The sequence below is a fragment of the Equus caballus genome, chromosome 22, assembly GCF_041296265.1.
Source record: "Equus caballus isolate H_3958 breed thoroughbred chromosome 22, TB-T2T, whole genome shotgun sequence".
Lineage (NCBI taxonomy): Eukaryota > Metazoa > Chordata > Mammalia > Perissodactyla > Equidae > Equus > Equus caballus.
In genome coordinates this window covers 8,590,450-8,603,708 of record NC_091705.1, presented here as the reverse complement: position 1 = coordinate 8,603,708, position 13,259 = coordinate 8,590,450, and the positions used below count along the sequence as shown (strand labels likewise).

The following is a 13,259-nucleotide window of genomic DNA, read 5'->3' as shown; positions in this document are numbered from 1 at the left end:
GAAAGCAGAGGAACGGTAGACACCTTCCCATTGGCCAGGGAGATTTAGCCAGATGTCTGGCTTTCACATAAAAGACAGGAACCACTGAAGTCAGTTTCTACTTCCACCCAAACGGCGACAGCAAAACAGCAAAAAAAGAAGATGGCAAGACTCTTGTCACTTTTCTTCCCAGGTCTTGTGGCCATATGTGCCGTGCATGGAATATTCATGGACAGACTTGCTTCCAAGAAGCTCTGTGCAGATGACGAGTGTGTCTGTAAGGACCTCTTTATGCCTTTCATTATCTTTCTATTATAGAATTGAAAAAATATTCACTAACAGCATAAAATCTAACTGTACTTTGAAATGACTCTTCCCTAATATGCATATGATTGGCATTGCTTCTCCTGGTCTGTGCTTCTGGTGTCTTACTGTGGAGAGTTCACTTGCTAAGACCCTGTTGGATGCAGCTTTAATACCTTGGCTATCTTGCTTTTCTTGAGTTGAACACGAGCTGTAACCTGGGAGGGCTTCGTTGCTCTGATTTCCTAGTTTTCTGATATGCTCTGCCTTTTTACTGTTATAAAATCCGGGAGCCTAAAATGTAGTCATTTCAATGTTTTTTTCTTCCAGATACTATTTCTCTGGCCAGAGCTCAAGAAGATTACAATGCCCCAGACTGTAGATTTATTAACGTTAAAAAAGGGCAGCAGATCTATGTTTACTCAAAGCTGGTAAAAGAAAATGAAGCTGGAGAATTTTGGGCTGGCAGTGTAAGACGAGATTATTAAAAACATGCCGACATCTTGACATATGTTGCTCTTAATTTTTCCTCTATTAACTGTCTTCAATGCATCTTAACGTTTAGACTAGCTGTTAAGAACAGTGTAGAGGTTATAGATGTAAATGCAAAAATTCATGTGTGTTTGCTTTTATTGCATTTTAAAGAAACAAAAGATAATTTCATAACATAACCAAATGTAGGTTTATGCGATGTTTTGGCAAGAAAAACATATCAAACACATAGAGGCTTGAACATCCCAAAGCGTTTGAATCTTATTCAAAAATGTTTGAGCAGATTTGCCAAGTAAAAGTCATATGTGTTGGCAGTCAGTCTACGTTTCAATATTTTTAAAGAAACTTTAGCATCCTTTTTAATTCCAAAGACTCTGCTTTCTTCAGTAAAAACATGCAGGAGTGGCCCCTGGGGAGGGATGAAACAGGATTAATTTACTGTCCTCAGCTGCAGCCCCACAGATAGATTTTCAAGTAATGAAGAATTAAATCTTAAATTCAATCAAGTATCTGTTTATTTGAATTTTTCAAAACTGAGAAATATGAGTCCTTTAAAATAAAAATATCTATTTACTTTTTCAAAAACTTTACTGAGTTTATTTACTTACGGCTTCCAAAAAGACTTCAGGAAGCTCACAGGACTGCATAAAACAAAAGAATGCTAAAGTAGTGTCACCAGCAAGACCGAGCCACCAAAGAATAGATGGACAATTTCTGTGGGTTAAACTCGTTGCTACAGGTAAACTACAAATTTGGCTCTGAGCCTGCTGTAATCCAGAGTGAAAATCTAGGCATTGGTAGTTATGTAACTTGCATTAATAGCAAACAGGATGTCTGAGGATTTCTAGAAGACTCATGTGAGCCTTCCCCTGACTGTTACGCTTCTGGGCACTCAGGTTTATGGTGATCGCCATGAGGATGAGATGGGAACCGTGGGTTACTTCCCCAGTAACTTGGTTGAGGAGCAACATGTGTACCAGGAAGCCACCAAGGAAGTCCCCACCACGGTAAGCATCCCAGATGTGGCCAGAGAAGGACCCAGATCTTGGGGTAATGTAGGCTGGGGTTATAAATGCGTCATGTGACTTACCAGATGTATCAAGCAAAGCCCCCCAACTTCCAGTGGTGACGTGTCTGAGATAGTGAGGTTTCAGGGAGCATTATACCTACTAACAAAGGTTGAAAGATTAGTGCTCCACTAGTCAATTTTTGGTTTGGATGCAAGTTATCCTGGAAAGGAGTCCATGTCACAAAGAAAGAAATCAAAATAGTATTAGCTGACTCTTACTGATGGTTATACTTATTTGCTAAAAGACTTGGGCTGAGAAAAAAAATTAATGCCTATATTTAACAAAATCAAAACATTCTGGAAAAATCTTTGAATGCCTTACTTTTGTGGTAGATAGACTCTACTTATGTATGAAAAAAATTATACTCTTTTTAAAGCCCTGGGGTCTCACAAACCCAGGACAGAAATAAAAAGATCCCTTTTGAGCTACTTGGCAAGGTGGTTGTTCTAAAGCGATTCTCCTGGAGCTAATTGCTGTAAGAAATAATTCAAAACATTGCCCAGCCTACACAAACGGGACTCGCTTGTCATTGCTTCTTAGTGTTGAGCTTGAATGTGTCAAATAACCATAAATTAAAAGGGTATTTGAGAACCTTCATTTTCAGTAGTTTTTGACTGAAGGTGATAATTATGTCATACGCTTTGGGGTTCAATCTTTACTTCTTTTAAATCCAAATTTCCCTTTGATCACAGATGATTTTAGATAAAGAACCTGCATCTGTTTTCTGGCCCTGCTTGCTCAGTTCAATCTTTTTTTTGTTTTTGTTTTTTTCTAGGATATTGACTTCTTCTGCGAGTAAGAAATTAGACAAATCTGGAGATAGAAAGGAAACACCAAAAATAAAGGAAAAATGAAAATAACCAAAAAATATATGTCCCTAATTTCTGACTTTTGTTTCCAAGATTTGTTACCTCACAGGAGGGCTGGGCCTTGGGGCCGGAGGTGGCAGATAAAGGAGGGTATTCAACTCAGTCTCGTTTTTTGCGGGCCTGGTCTTCGCACCAGCTGGGTGGGGTGATGTTTGGCTCAAGTGGGCAAATTGAAAGCAGAGAATTATTTTTCAATTATTTTTCAGCCTAGAGAATCTTCTCTTACACAGGGATGCATAGCGAAGATGGTTTATTTGTAGCTATTTCTAAATAGTAATTCTTTCCAGCTCTTTGGCTCCCTGTATAAACTTGGTAGGTCACAGGTCTTCCCTTTGGACATGATATTTTCTACTTAATTTGTCTCTCTGGCTAATTGGAGTGTTATAATGTACCTGAAGGGGTTTTATCATAAACGAATACTCTAAGATTGTTACTTTTAATATTTGACGTCTTTGGGGTGTGAAGCTGGAGGGGCTGGGGGAGAAAAAGCTGTCATTTCAGACAAATTATTTCTCACAAATTATTTCAATTGAGTAATTTTACCTTATAAATGATCAATTTACCTCTCTCCAAATTTTAAATAAGTATGTGTGTCTGTAGTGGTGGTGGAGAAGTTCACGAAATATTTTTAATGAAAGAGTTTCCCCTTAACATGTGCTGTCGCTGGATGTTAGGCAAGCTTCAAATCAAAAGACACAGGAAATAAAAATGTCTGTGGGTTATTTTCTGTACTTCTATTTCAACTTTGAATTTCCTCTTCCTGTGTAAATCCCCCAGTCAAGGATGATGCGTCAAGAATCTGGTGAGGGGATGCAGATTTGGTGGTCCCAATGGATCCACACATTTTTCTATATTTAACTGGAAATCTGCTTTGATTGTGTACTGCTAAAGTAATTCTTTTGATGTAGATATGAGTTTTTGTTTACGTGCAATTAAAAGGCCTGTACTATTCTCAAAAAAAATTCATAATTTCTGAGTTAAAAAAATTTTTTAAACATTTTTCACTTTGGGGTATAGAAAGTCTGTGGGAGGGGCCTTGGGAATAGGGTTTGTTCTGCAGTTTTCTGTGGTCTGGTCATCCCACAAGCATGAAGAGGAGGTCATGAAGGACAAGCTGAAGACTTGGACCACAGGGTCATTTTTCAGCTGTGTCCACTGTGACTGGGGGAATGTGTTTTTGCCAAAAGTCTTATGGAGATTATTCAAATAAAGTGGTACCAAAAAAAAGCCCCGAAACCCAAACCCAAACCCACTAGCTTATTTGTTTCTATCTTGGGAGGCGGGGGAGTACTAACTTTAAATGCCATCCAGGTCTTGGAATGCAAAATGCCATCCCTGGACCAGCCCCAGAGTGGGCCTCACCTGGGAGCTGGTTAGAATGAGGAATCTCTGGGCCCACTGCAGACCTGCTGAACCAAAATCTGCATTTTAAGAGGACCCTCAGTTGATTCGCGTACACATTGCAGGTGAGTAAAAGCTTCTTTCTACCCTTTTAGGTTCCATGGCTGGACCTAAGAATTAAATGGACATGAGGCAGATTAACGGAAAAAGAGCAAAAATTTTACTTAATATCTTTATATGAATGTGAGTCTTCAAAAGGAAAATGAAGTCCTGAAGAAGCCATTCGGCCCAAAAGCTTATTCTGTACACAATTTTAAACAAAAAACAATAAATTGTGGGGATGTGACAAGACAAAAGGGCTTGGGCCCGGGACAGTAAATTGTGGGACAGTCACTAGGAAATATGTGGGGGAAACTAATGGAAGGTGAGGGTTATTTCAGTAGGTTTGTCCGCACAGGTCCATTTCAGCATCAACGCTCAGTCCCTGGCGATGCGAGTGTTCTTCTTTTCCCAGCACAGAAAGGGCACCCTACTCAGGGGAATTTTTATGACCTGCTTTTAGGTAGAAAGAGGGAGGTCAGAGGGCCCTCCTCCCTCTGCTGCTTCTTAAGTGCCTTCAGCTCAAAACAATCCATAGGCCAAAGTGGCATCTTGTGAGGTTTGTTCTGAACCCCTTCAACGTTAGAGACTGAGAAACACTGATTTTAGTTCCCTCCTCTCAACTTACACATAAAGAAACAAATAAAAAACCTAGAGAAGCTGAGAGTTGAAGCAACTCCCCCAAGACTAAGCGTTTGATGTTCCTAACCCAGCACTCTCCGGCATCACAGGCACGTCTTGGTAGTCTACTGCTCTCTACCCAGAGAAGAGGGGGTAAGTGCTGGAGGGGTGAGGGTTTGGGGGGTAATGGGGCCTCTGGGACCCATTTCCACTTGGGGAATCTTTCTTCCTTCCTTCCCACTAAGAGCAAGGACATCTTAACACCTCTACGAGCTTGTCAACCACTGACATTGTTGGTTCGCAAGCTGGTGAGTTCCCCAGGTGAAATCTGAAGCTGGGCCCTGTACATGGAGGGCAAGGGGCGACCGAAGAAAGAGGCAGGCCATTCCAGATTGCCAGGTGGCAGTTTTAATAAGCAAGGGCACTTATTTATGAGCCTTGTCTGGGGGGCCACAAGACAAGTAGATCTCTGCACCTGCCCACCAGATTCTTAAAACTACACAGAGGCCTTACCAGGGTCCAGTCACCTATCCAGTCCAGATGTCTCAGCACCTCACTCTCTCAAGGCTGTGTCCTTGAAATGGCTGCTAGTGTGGGAATAGTGGGCGGAACATACATTCCAAGGACAGGGGAGGAGGTAAGGAGGCTTTGCTTGACCGGCTTCATCTTGCAGGTCAACCACGGCCGTGTCCTCTCAATGATCTCCTCCAAAAGACCTTAAAAAAAATCTAGGCCTAGGGATCCTTGAGGGAATTCTAGCTTCTAGGTTTCCTTGATATCTCCAAGCTGATGGATGCTTGTTTATAGATACACACACGCACACACACACACACATAGTTTTAAAATTTTACTATGTAGCTTGTACTGTCTCCCTGTGGGAGGGAACTAAGAAATTTGATTTGCCATCCCTGACCTCACAGAACATTGTTGACGAAAACAATCCATAACCAATCTATAAATGAAAATTTGGGTGAGTTTATTCTGAGCTGAAATCTGAGGACCATGGCCCGGGGCCTTTCTTCCCAAAGGAAGAAAGGGCACCAAAGAAGTGAGGTATATAGAGTGGTTATATACCCCGAAATAGGACGTTTCACATAGGATTGAAATGTCCCTCCCACAATAGTCACAAGATTGCCCTGTCAGCACAGCACTTGATGGATACAGCACGTAGTGGGTCTGCTCTCTCAGAGGGCGTAGCAGGAGGCAAGCCTATTGTCTCGAGCTGGGTGGTCACAGGTGAGCACAGCAATCAGTTTCTAGCCTGAGGAAAGATGCTTAATCCTTAAGGAGATGCCAACGTTGGGAGGGGGAGGGAAGTTGCGCCTTTATTTCAAGGGCCTTTGCTCTTGCCATAGGGAACATCTAAAGCAGACATACAATGCATGCTCAACAGCCACGGTCAGGCCCTTTTGGAAAGACAAGGTCAGGCCGAATTAGGTTTATACCAAATGGCTTCCTCGTATTCTCCGATATATCCTATTGCTTGCCATTTTTATTTGTCAACATGGAGAATAAGACTTCCACTGTTACTGAAACCAATGTGGGTTCCCTCCTGGCGAGTTAAATCAGAGTCTCCTCCAGAAGTAGTTGTCTCACAAAGTAAGCAGTATTTGCAGCAAATAGGAGCCCATGAGGAATCATTTCCAGAGTCAGGGTGTCCCCGAACAAAGGGAAGCAGGGACCATTTCGGATGGGGAATGAATATTCAAAAGGGAGAGTGGGGTATTCGCTCGCACAGGCTCAGTTAGAAAACATGTTTCCACATACACTGCAGGTTATGGCAATAAGGCCTAAGCTCCTTCTGGAGAGATCTTAGCATTAAAATAAGGCAAAAGTCATAGGCGTAGCTCTTGAGGTGAGGGCTGGTCTGGTTCAGGCTGGTTGGTGATTGCATCTCCTCAACATAATAAAAGGGAAAAAACGTTTGGAAAAACAGTTAAATGCTTCCAAACCCACCCTTGAGTTCCTCAGTGCAACCAGTCAGTGACACCACTTCTGGATGAATAAGGAAACAATGCTGGGGAGTGGATATGGGGAGCACAGGCAAGCAGGTTTCATGAGCCAACTTAGGGCAAGTGGTAGACGTTACCTAGAGCAGAGCTGTTCAGCGTGGCTACCAGCGCAGGAAAAGAAAAGTACAGAAACTGGTCAAAGGTGAGAAGAGTCGGTATGGTAGATGCTGACGCAACAAAATGAAATCTTGTTTAAGGGCAGTGTAGAATTGGTGGCTCAGAAGAGTTGGATGATGAGGACAGAGCCCAGGGCACCATGGAGTAATGTGGGTCGTATGTGTCCTACCTCTGCATGCTTGAATAAGGTTATGACGCTGCTGGACTTCAGTTTTCTTGACTATAAATGGATAATAACATCTTCCTTGCTGGTTGTTGCAGGAGTTAAGTGCAATGTGTGTACGGGTCTGGACATAGTAGGGCCCCTAAGTGGCAGGCACTATTACCTGATCCAAGAGGGCTGGATGGAGAATGGCCTCCCCTGGAGGAGTTGTGCTTTAACCTGCCAGATGCTTCACTGGTGAGAACTTGCACTTACCCTTTCAGACCATCTCGGATTTCTAAATCAAAGATTTTTGTAACACTTTCCAGACTGCATAGTTTTTCTAGTTTCATTAAAAAAAAATCACCTGAAGTTATCTGAAATAGTCCCAAGTCATTCCACTAGCAGTTTGGTGACGTAGCATGGAGTGTATAATTTTGATTTGAAGCCCCAGTTCTGGCCATAGTCCTTTATCAGCACCAACATGTGAGGGTCATCCATACCTCAGTGAGGAATACCACACCTTATAAAGATCAACGCATTAGAGTCGATATATAATTTGCTTATCTCTAAGACCTACAGCGAGGTGGGTGTCAGCATGTAAACTAATCATCTTTAGGCTCAACAAAGTCGAGTTGTCTTATTTGTCTATAGCCATCGTAGCAAAGGTGTAACCAATAACACCTCTTGGGAAGCCAACCCCAAAAGGAGAGCATCCCACCAGAGTGTAAGCCCCTTGGGTTCCCACAGCTTACTGGCCCTGGCTATGACCTCGGGGGGGGGTGTGTCCCTCCACTCTTCTGCTGCTGGAAGTTCACGTCTCTGGCCGGACATTTTGACCCGCACTCTGATCAGAGCCTTATACAAGGGCCAAAGCACATGACAGCCCAGGTGACCACCGAAGAAGAGAGAACACCTCCATGGACCACAACAGGTGCCCACCTGGAGAATGAGGTCCTGTGGCTTCCACTCCTTCTCTAAAAGAGTATGCATGGGTGCGGAATGCATACTAATTGGAAGTTTATTCTGGATTGACTACTAGAGTATATGACTTTATATTGGACACACGTGTGTTGTGTTAAATAATCTTATAATAAATACAAGTAATTAGAATAGGCTACATCTGATTGGTTCTCCCATATTATGTCAAAGCCAGTGGAAAACCTGTAGTATGAACTCCCCCACATCTTGAGGAATAATGGCTCAGACTTCTGTTGTTTGCGTGACTATGTTCATGTCATTTAATCTCTTGCTTCCCAATTCACTCATCTACACATGGGAATAATAAGGCCTTTGAGATTAATAACAGCTAACTTTGGGGGTAATTATGAGGATTAAATTAAATGAGACATCGTATGTAAAATCACCAAGCACAGTGCACAGTAATTGTGTAAATAATGGTAGTAAAATTAACTTCAAAATGCGAGGCTTTTAAAACATTTTGGAAACCTTTGAAGAACTACAGTTCTTTTTTTAAGTGAATCAAAAGGCTATCTTGAGACTCTTTTCAGAACACTTTTGTTTTCCTCCACAGCATTTTCAAAGTTGTTTGCAAGGCATACTGCAAATGCTTAGCACAAAGATGCAGACACACACATGCAGGCACACACACACACACACACACTCACACACACGAGTTGAGCAAATGTTTTACTCAATGTCTGGGATGGCGCATCTTCCCTGGCTTCATTATCAGGGAAACGTCTTTGGTGCTCTGTCAAAGAGACATCTAAAACCACCTGGGTAAAAGAGAGAGCGCCAGGGAGATATTATAAACCCCAGTGGTCTCCTACTTTAAGTCCTTCCCTCCTGCACTCTCCTGCGTCCTCAAAGAATATCACAAATGGCAGGAGGCCGTCGGCCTTTCCCTGCCAGCGGACACACAGCCGATAGCGACTTCACTTGATTGCAGCTGCTCCTTCGAGTGCTCACAATTGTGACATGTCCTTGACTGAGACATAGGTGGCCAAGGATCTTTTTGAGTAAAACCCTTGTAGTCCTGCAGAAACTATTAACGTTGACCTAATTAACGAGCCTACAAATCTGTAGGACATCTCATTTCCAGAGCATAGTCTTTTCAATTCACTTTCCTGGCTACTTCCCATGAACGAATATTCAGCAAATGGCAAGAAAGGGCAGTTTAAGGCAGGGCTCTGATTATCTGCTAAAAGCACTGACAGCTCATCCCGGCACATTGCGTGGCATATTCCTGCTGTCCTAGCATTCTTTTTGTTAAAAGTCGTACCTCTTGTTGAAGGGGCAAGTGGTTGAGAGTGGTACTTTTGGTTTCTGCAAACCTGTAAGAGGTAAATGAGAATCCCCATCAGGTATTAAGATTAGAAAGCTATCCTTTAATTCCTGACCATGAATTCCTCAGACCTTTCCTACCCAGGCCTAGCAAGGGTTTGTCAGACTTGCTATGTGAAATGGCAAAGTGAAATGGAGTAAGTAAAGTGTTTATAAGAATGATCAGGCCTCAAGTTGACATTTACCAGAACATCTAAGTTATTGGGGTCCACACCTCTCCTCCCTGCTCCAACTGCTTTTGTGAAGACAAAAAATATTTTGTTTGTGCAAAAAATATTTGAGTCACAGTTGACTTAGTTCATTGTTCGCAGTGTGACCAAATTCAGCTGCAGTCCTTGTGCAGTGAAGTTTTAGGAAACTCTAGCATATTTCATACGCTTAGAAGAAAGCTAAGTAGAAGGTATCAGTGCCTTTGGCATCGCCCTTTCCTGACCCCTGATAAAGGTGGGCACTTACTGTTTCTCGTGTTATTGGCTGAGGAGGTGCTTGTGCCCTTGTGGACCCGGTTCAATATAGGCTCATTCATGTAGTATTTAAACAAATCTCCGGAGGGAGTGGGTGTTTCAGCTCCGAGTGGAGAGAAGAAATGGAAGCGAACACTGGGAAGAACATCTCATTTCTTCAACAACCAGCCTCATCCGCCTGAAATGGTGAAAAAAAGAAGAGTAAAAGAAATTACACAGCTAATACTGTTCTGTGTTCTACCCTGAAACACAATTTTCATGACTTAAGGGCCTTCCCATGCTAAGATGTCCTCTCGGCTGCGTCGCCTACAAGTTCCACGGTGTATCAGTAATTTAATCAGGAAAATCACATATTGATCCACAGGCTTTATATAATCTACCCTCTAACTCATTATTAACGGAGACAGAGAATGCTCCCCAAACCATGATTTCAGTATTTTTCTAAATGGAAATGACTTTTCTGTCACACGTGAGCAATTGTTTTAATCATTTTTCTCAAGTGAACGCTACGCTAAAGTCAGTGTGCTTGGGGGGTAAAAAATGAGCTGATGCTACCAATCTCTCCCCACCTTTCCCGCCTCCCATCTCTTCTTACCCGCCCTCACCCGCCTCCTATTTGCTTCAGCACATGAATGTATTCTGGCCAAATGAACCAGTTGGGAATGTTAATTTGTCTGAGCAATCCTATGTCAAGCTGGAAAAAAAAAAAAAAAAAAAAAGGCTATGCCAGCTTTTAGATTTCTACAAACCACAGCAGAAAGCCTGGGTCATAGTCCCTGGGGGCCCACTCGCCGCCTCCTGGACTCTCATCACTCAGGGTTTGTCAGTTCTCCTCCTGCTCCTTCTCTCCTCCGCTCCTTGTGACTCCAAAATGATTTTGGGGTCTTCTTTTCTGCCTCCAGATCTTTCCCCAAGCCTTAAGGTACTGCTATTAACGCCACCACAAATGGATTAGCAGGCATAGCCTGAGCCTTGCCTCCCAAGGATGGTAAGCAGACACACAGGTTCCCGGGAGCCAGCCTCAGCCAGGCTCAGAGGGACCGGAGCCAGACTCACAATGCTGCTCTGTCCTGCAGGAAAGGGCAGAGGGGTGCTGGGCCACTCTAGGTGATACATGTTCCCAAATCCCACTGTTGCCTGAAGCAGACAGAAGAAAGGAACAGACGTTTCTAGGGCACGAACAGTAAACCAGTGTCTTTGATGAGGTCCCCCCCAAACAGACCATGAGATGAGGATTTACGTACAGTGATTTATGGACGAATGACTCCCAGGGGAACCAGGTTAGGGCAGGAAGGGGAGGGAGCCCGAGAAGGGTGCAACCTCAGGCAAGGCCCTACAGTGGCTGGCTCCTACCTGATCCCACCGGGCCTCGAAGTGCGGTAAATTACACCTCAGGGTCTGCCCGGACTGAGGCAAGGAAGCTGAGCTTTCTTCTGGCCTGTTGGTCATTGATTAAGCATTGTGGTGGGAGAGCATCATCTCCAGGCAGACCTGGCTCTCTCTGCGTGTGGGCAAAGTGGACTCAAGGAGGCTGTAGGTGCTGGGATGCATGACAACGTTAGAGGCATTTGCTGGGAGCACTGACCTTATCTGCTATATCCCAACTCTGCACAAGGTGCTTTTCATTTCATTCCATCCTTACAGCAGTCTGTGAGCATGCGCGAGTGATGGCTAATCTGGTTTCAGATTTCCTCCTTGATCTGCTTCCACAGACCCTGAAACTGTCAGATGCGTGAGCTGTAGTGAAAAGCTTTGGTTGGACTCGGGTGACATCCAGTGGTGAGCTTTGGATGTGGCACACAGAGAGAAATTTCCCTACTTGAGTCAGGAACCTGGGGTGAGCATCCTTCGTCCTTCATGGCCTTTAGAATCATCAATATCAGGACGGCCTCCTGGGGTGGACTCTGAATACTCCACCCCTCCCCAACACATACAATCCTAAAATCTGCTCATCTCACGGCATAGACGGGTGTATTAATATGCCTTTATTCAACTGATTTGAAAATTCACACCTTAGCGGAAAGCTGACATTTCGCTTTCAGACCTGTTATATGTGTTTGCCTTGGATAGAGTTTATAGATTGTTTTAGTTGATTTAATTCATTTATAGAAAAGCAGCAATAGTACCTGGAGGTCAGAGAGTAGAAGCTTCCCTAGAAACAGTGAACACAGCCTTCGTCCGTCTCCAGGCTACAGGACTGGGTGTCCAGATCTCGCTCATAAAGCATGGGAGCAGGGATCTGCAGCTAGACAACTTGGCTTCAAGGTCACAAGCTGTCCACAGTACCAAGGGCTGGCACATGATAAAGACAAGAAAGTGTGATTTTCTACTTCATCTAACGGGGCAGTTCTCTGCCCGGGGTGATTCTGACCTCATTCCCCACCCCTCCTCCTAGGGACATTTGGCAGCGCCTGCAGACATTTTTGGTTGTCATCCCTGGAGGGAGCAGTACTGGCGTCTAGTGGGTAGAGGCCAGCGATGCTGCTAAACATGGCTGTGCTGGGCACAAGAGAGCCCCCAACCAGGAACGATCCAGAGCCAAAGGGCAAAAGTGTCCAGGCTGAGAAAGCCTACTCTGAGGGGCGATGTTAATCTAGAGGTGAACTTTGAAAGAATGACTAATGCTAGGAAGGCCTAAGCAATTATCTGGCTGTGTGTTTGTTTTCCAAGTCCAGTCTGGGGTATATTTGTTTTGTAATGAACCATTAGGTAGAGCTGGATACCTGAAAAATAGATCTATAGATAGTGTAGACTATCCCGACACACATACACCACATCTTCCAGTGCTATGATGGAGCACAGAGAGAACTTCCATTTTGCAATCAGCTTGTTACAAATGAACATCGGCAATTCCCTTTCTCGATGGTTTTAAACATGGTCCTTTTGCTTTGGGCTCTAGTTGTGCACACCCTTGCTCCCCATTAACATTTCACCAAATGCCCTTCATCAGCTCCAGGAGGGCTCATGGCTTCTGAAGGGCTGACACATGATGGGGGCTGAAGGCTATTTGCGTTTCTTCCCGAGTCCGTTTTCAGTCTCCTCCAGGAGATGCTTAATTGCTTTTCAAAGAGCTATCATGTCCTCCTAGCTATACAGCTTCTTCCAGAAGCAGATTACAATGTCCTATTATTTTTCAAGCAAAAATAGCGCTTCCCTACCCCTCAGTAATGTATGCACTGTCAATTTCAATAGCACCAGCTGTCTTGATCCGACATGCAGTTCTCTTTCCCTTTATTTCCCTTCCTTTGCCATTTTCATCGCATTTAACCTTTCTCAAGAGAGCTTCCCAGGCACACAATCATATTTATAGAGTCTCTGTACATTTGTGGGTACAATTAAAATTTAAACACTCCACATTTAGCCCAGTGTTGACACTTCTCATTTCTTAAAGGAAGAATTTACTTAAACCTTAATAACTGAATGTTCCCTGTACTTTCAGTGCA

The 13,259-nt window shown here is 43.6% G+C and overlaps 1 protein-coding gene and 1 long non-coding RNA gene across 2 annotated transcripts; one reads left to right on the top strand and one right to left on the bottom strand.

Moving 5' to 3' along the window:
- On the top strand, positions 1-3,667 carry OTOR (otoraplin). Its single transcript, XM_001491622.5, has 4 exons — positions 1-256; positions 613-752; positions 1,671-1,781; positions 2,620-3,667. The coding sequence occupies exons 1-4, from the start codon at positions 142-144 to the stop codon at positions 2,641-2,643; spliced, it is 390 nt and encodes a 129-aa protein (XP_001491672.1). The 5' UTR covers positions 1-141; the 3' UTR covers positions 2,644-3,667.
- A 584-nt stretch (positions 3,668-4,251) lies between these two features.
- LOC138920211 (uncharacterized) lies at positions 4,252-11,503 on the bottom strand. The gene is made up of 3 exons (XR_011431022.1): positions 11,402-11,503; positions 9,809-9,994; positions 4,252-9,342 (listed from the first exon to the last, which is right to left on the bottom strand). It is a non-coding gene; the product is annotated as an uncharacterized lncRNA (long non-coding RNA).
- Between the last annotated feature and the right edge of the window lie 1,756 nt (positions 11,504-13,259).

Excerpts from the sequence above, each read along its gene's own strand:
- OTOR (XM_001491622.5), top strand. The coding sequence starts at position 142 with ATGGCAAGACTCTTGTCACTTTTCTTCCCAGGTCTTGTGGCCATATGT. Across the intron at positions 753-1,670 it reads GAGAATTTTGGGCTGGCAGT|GTTTATGGTGATCGCCATGA; the intron begins GTAAGACGAGAT and ends CTGGGCACTCAG. Across the intron at positions 1,782-2,619 it reads CCAAGGAAGTCCCCACCACG|GATATTGACTTCTTCTGCGA; the intron begins GTAAGCATCCCA and ends GTTTTTTTCTAG.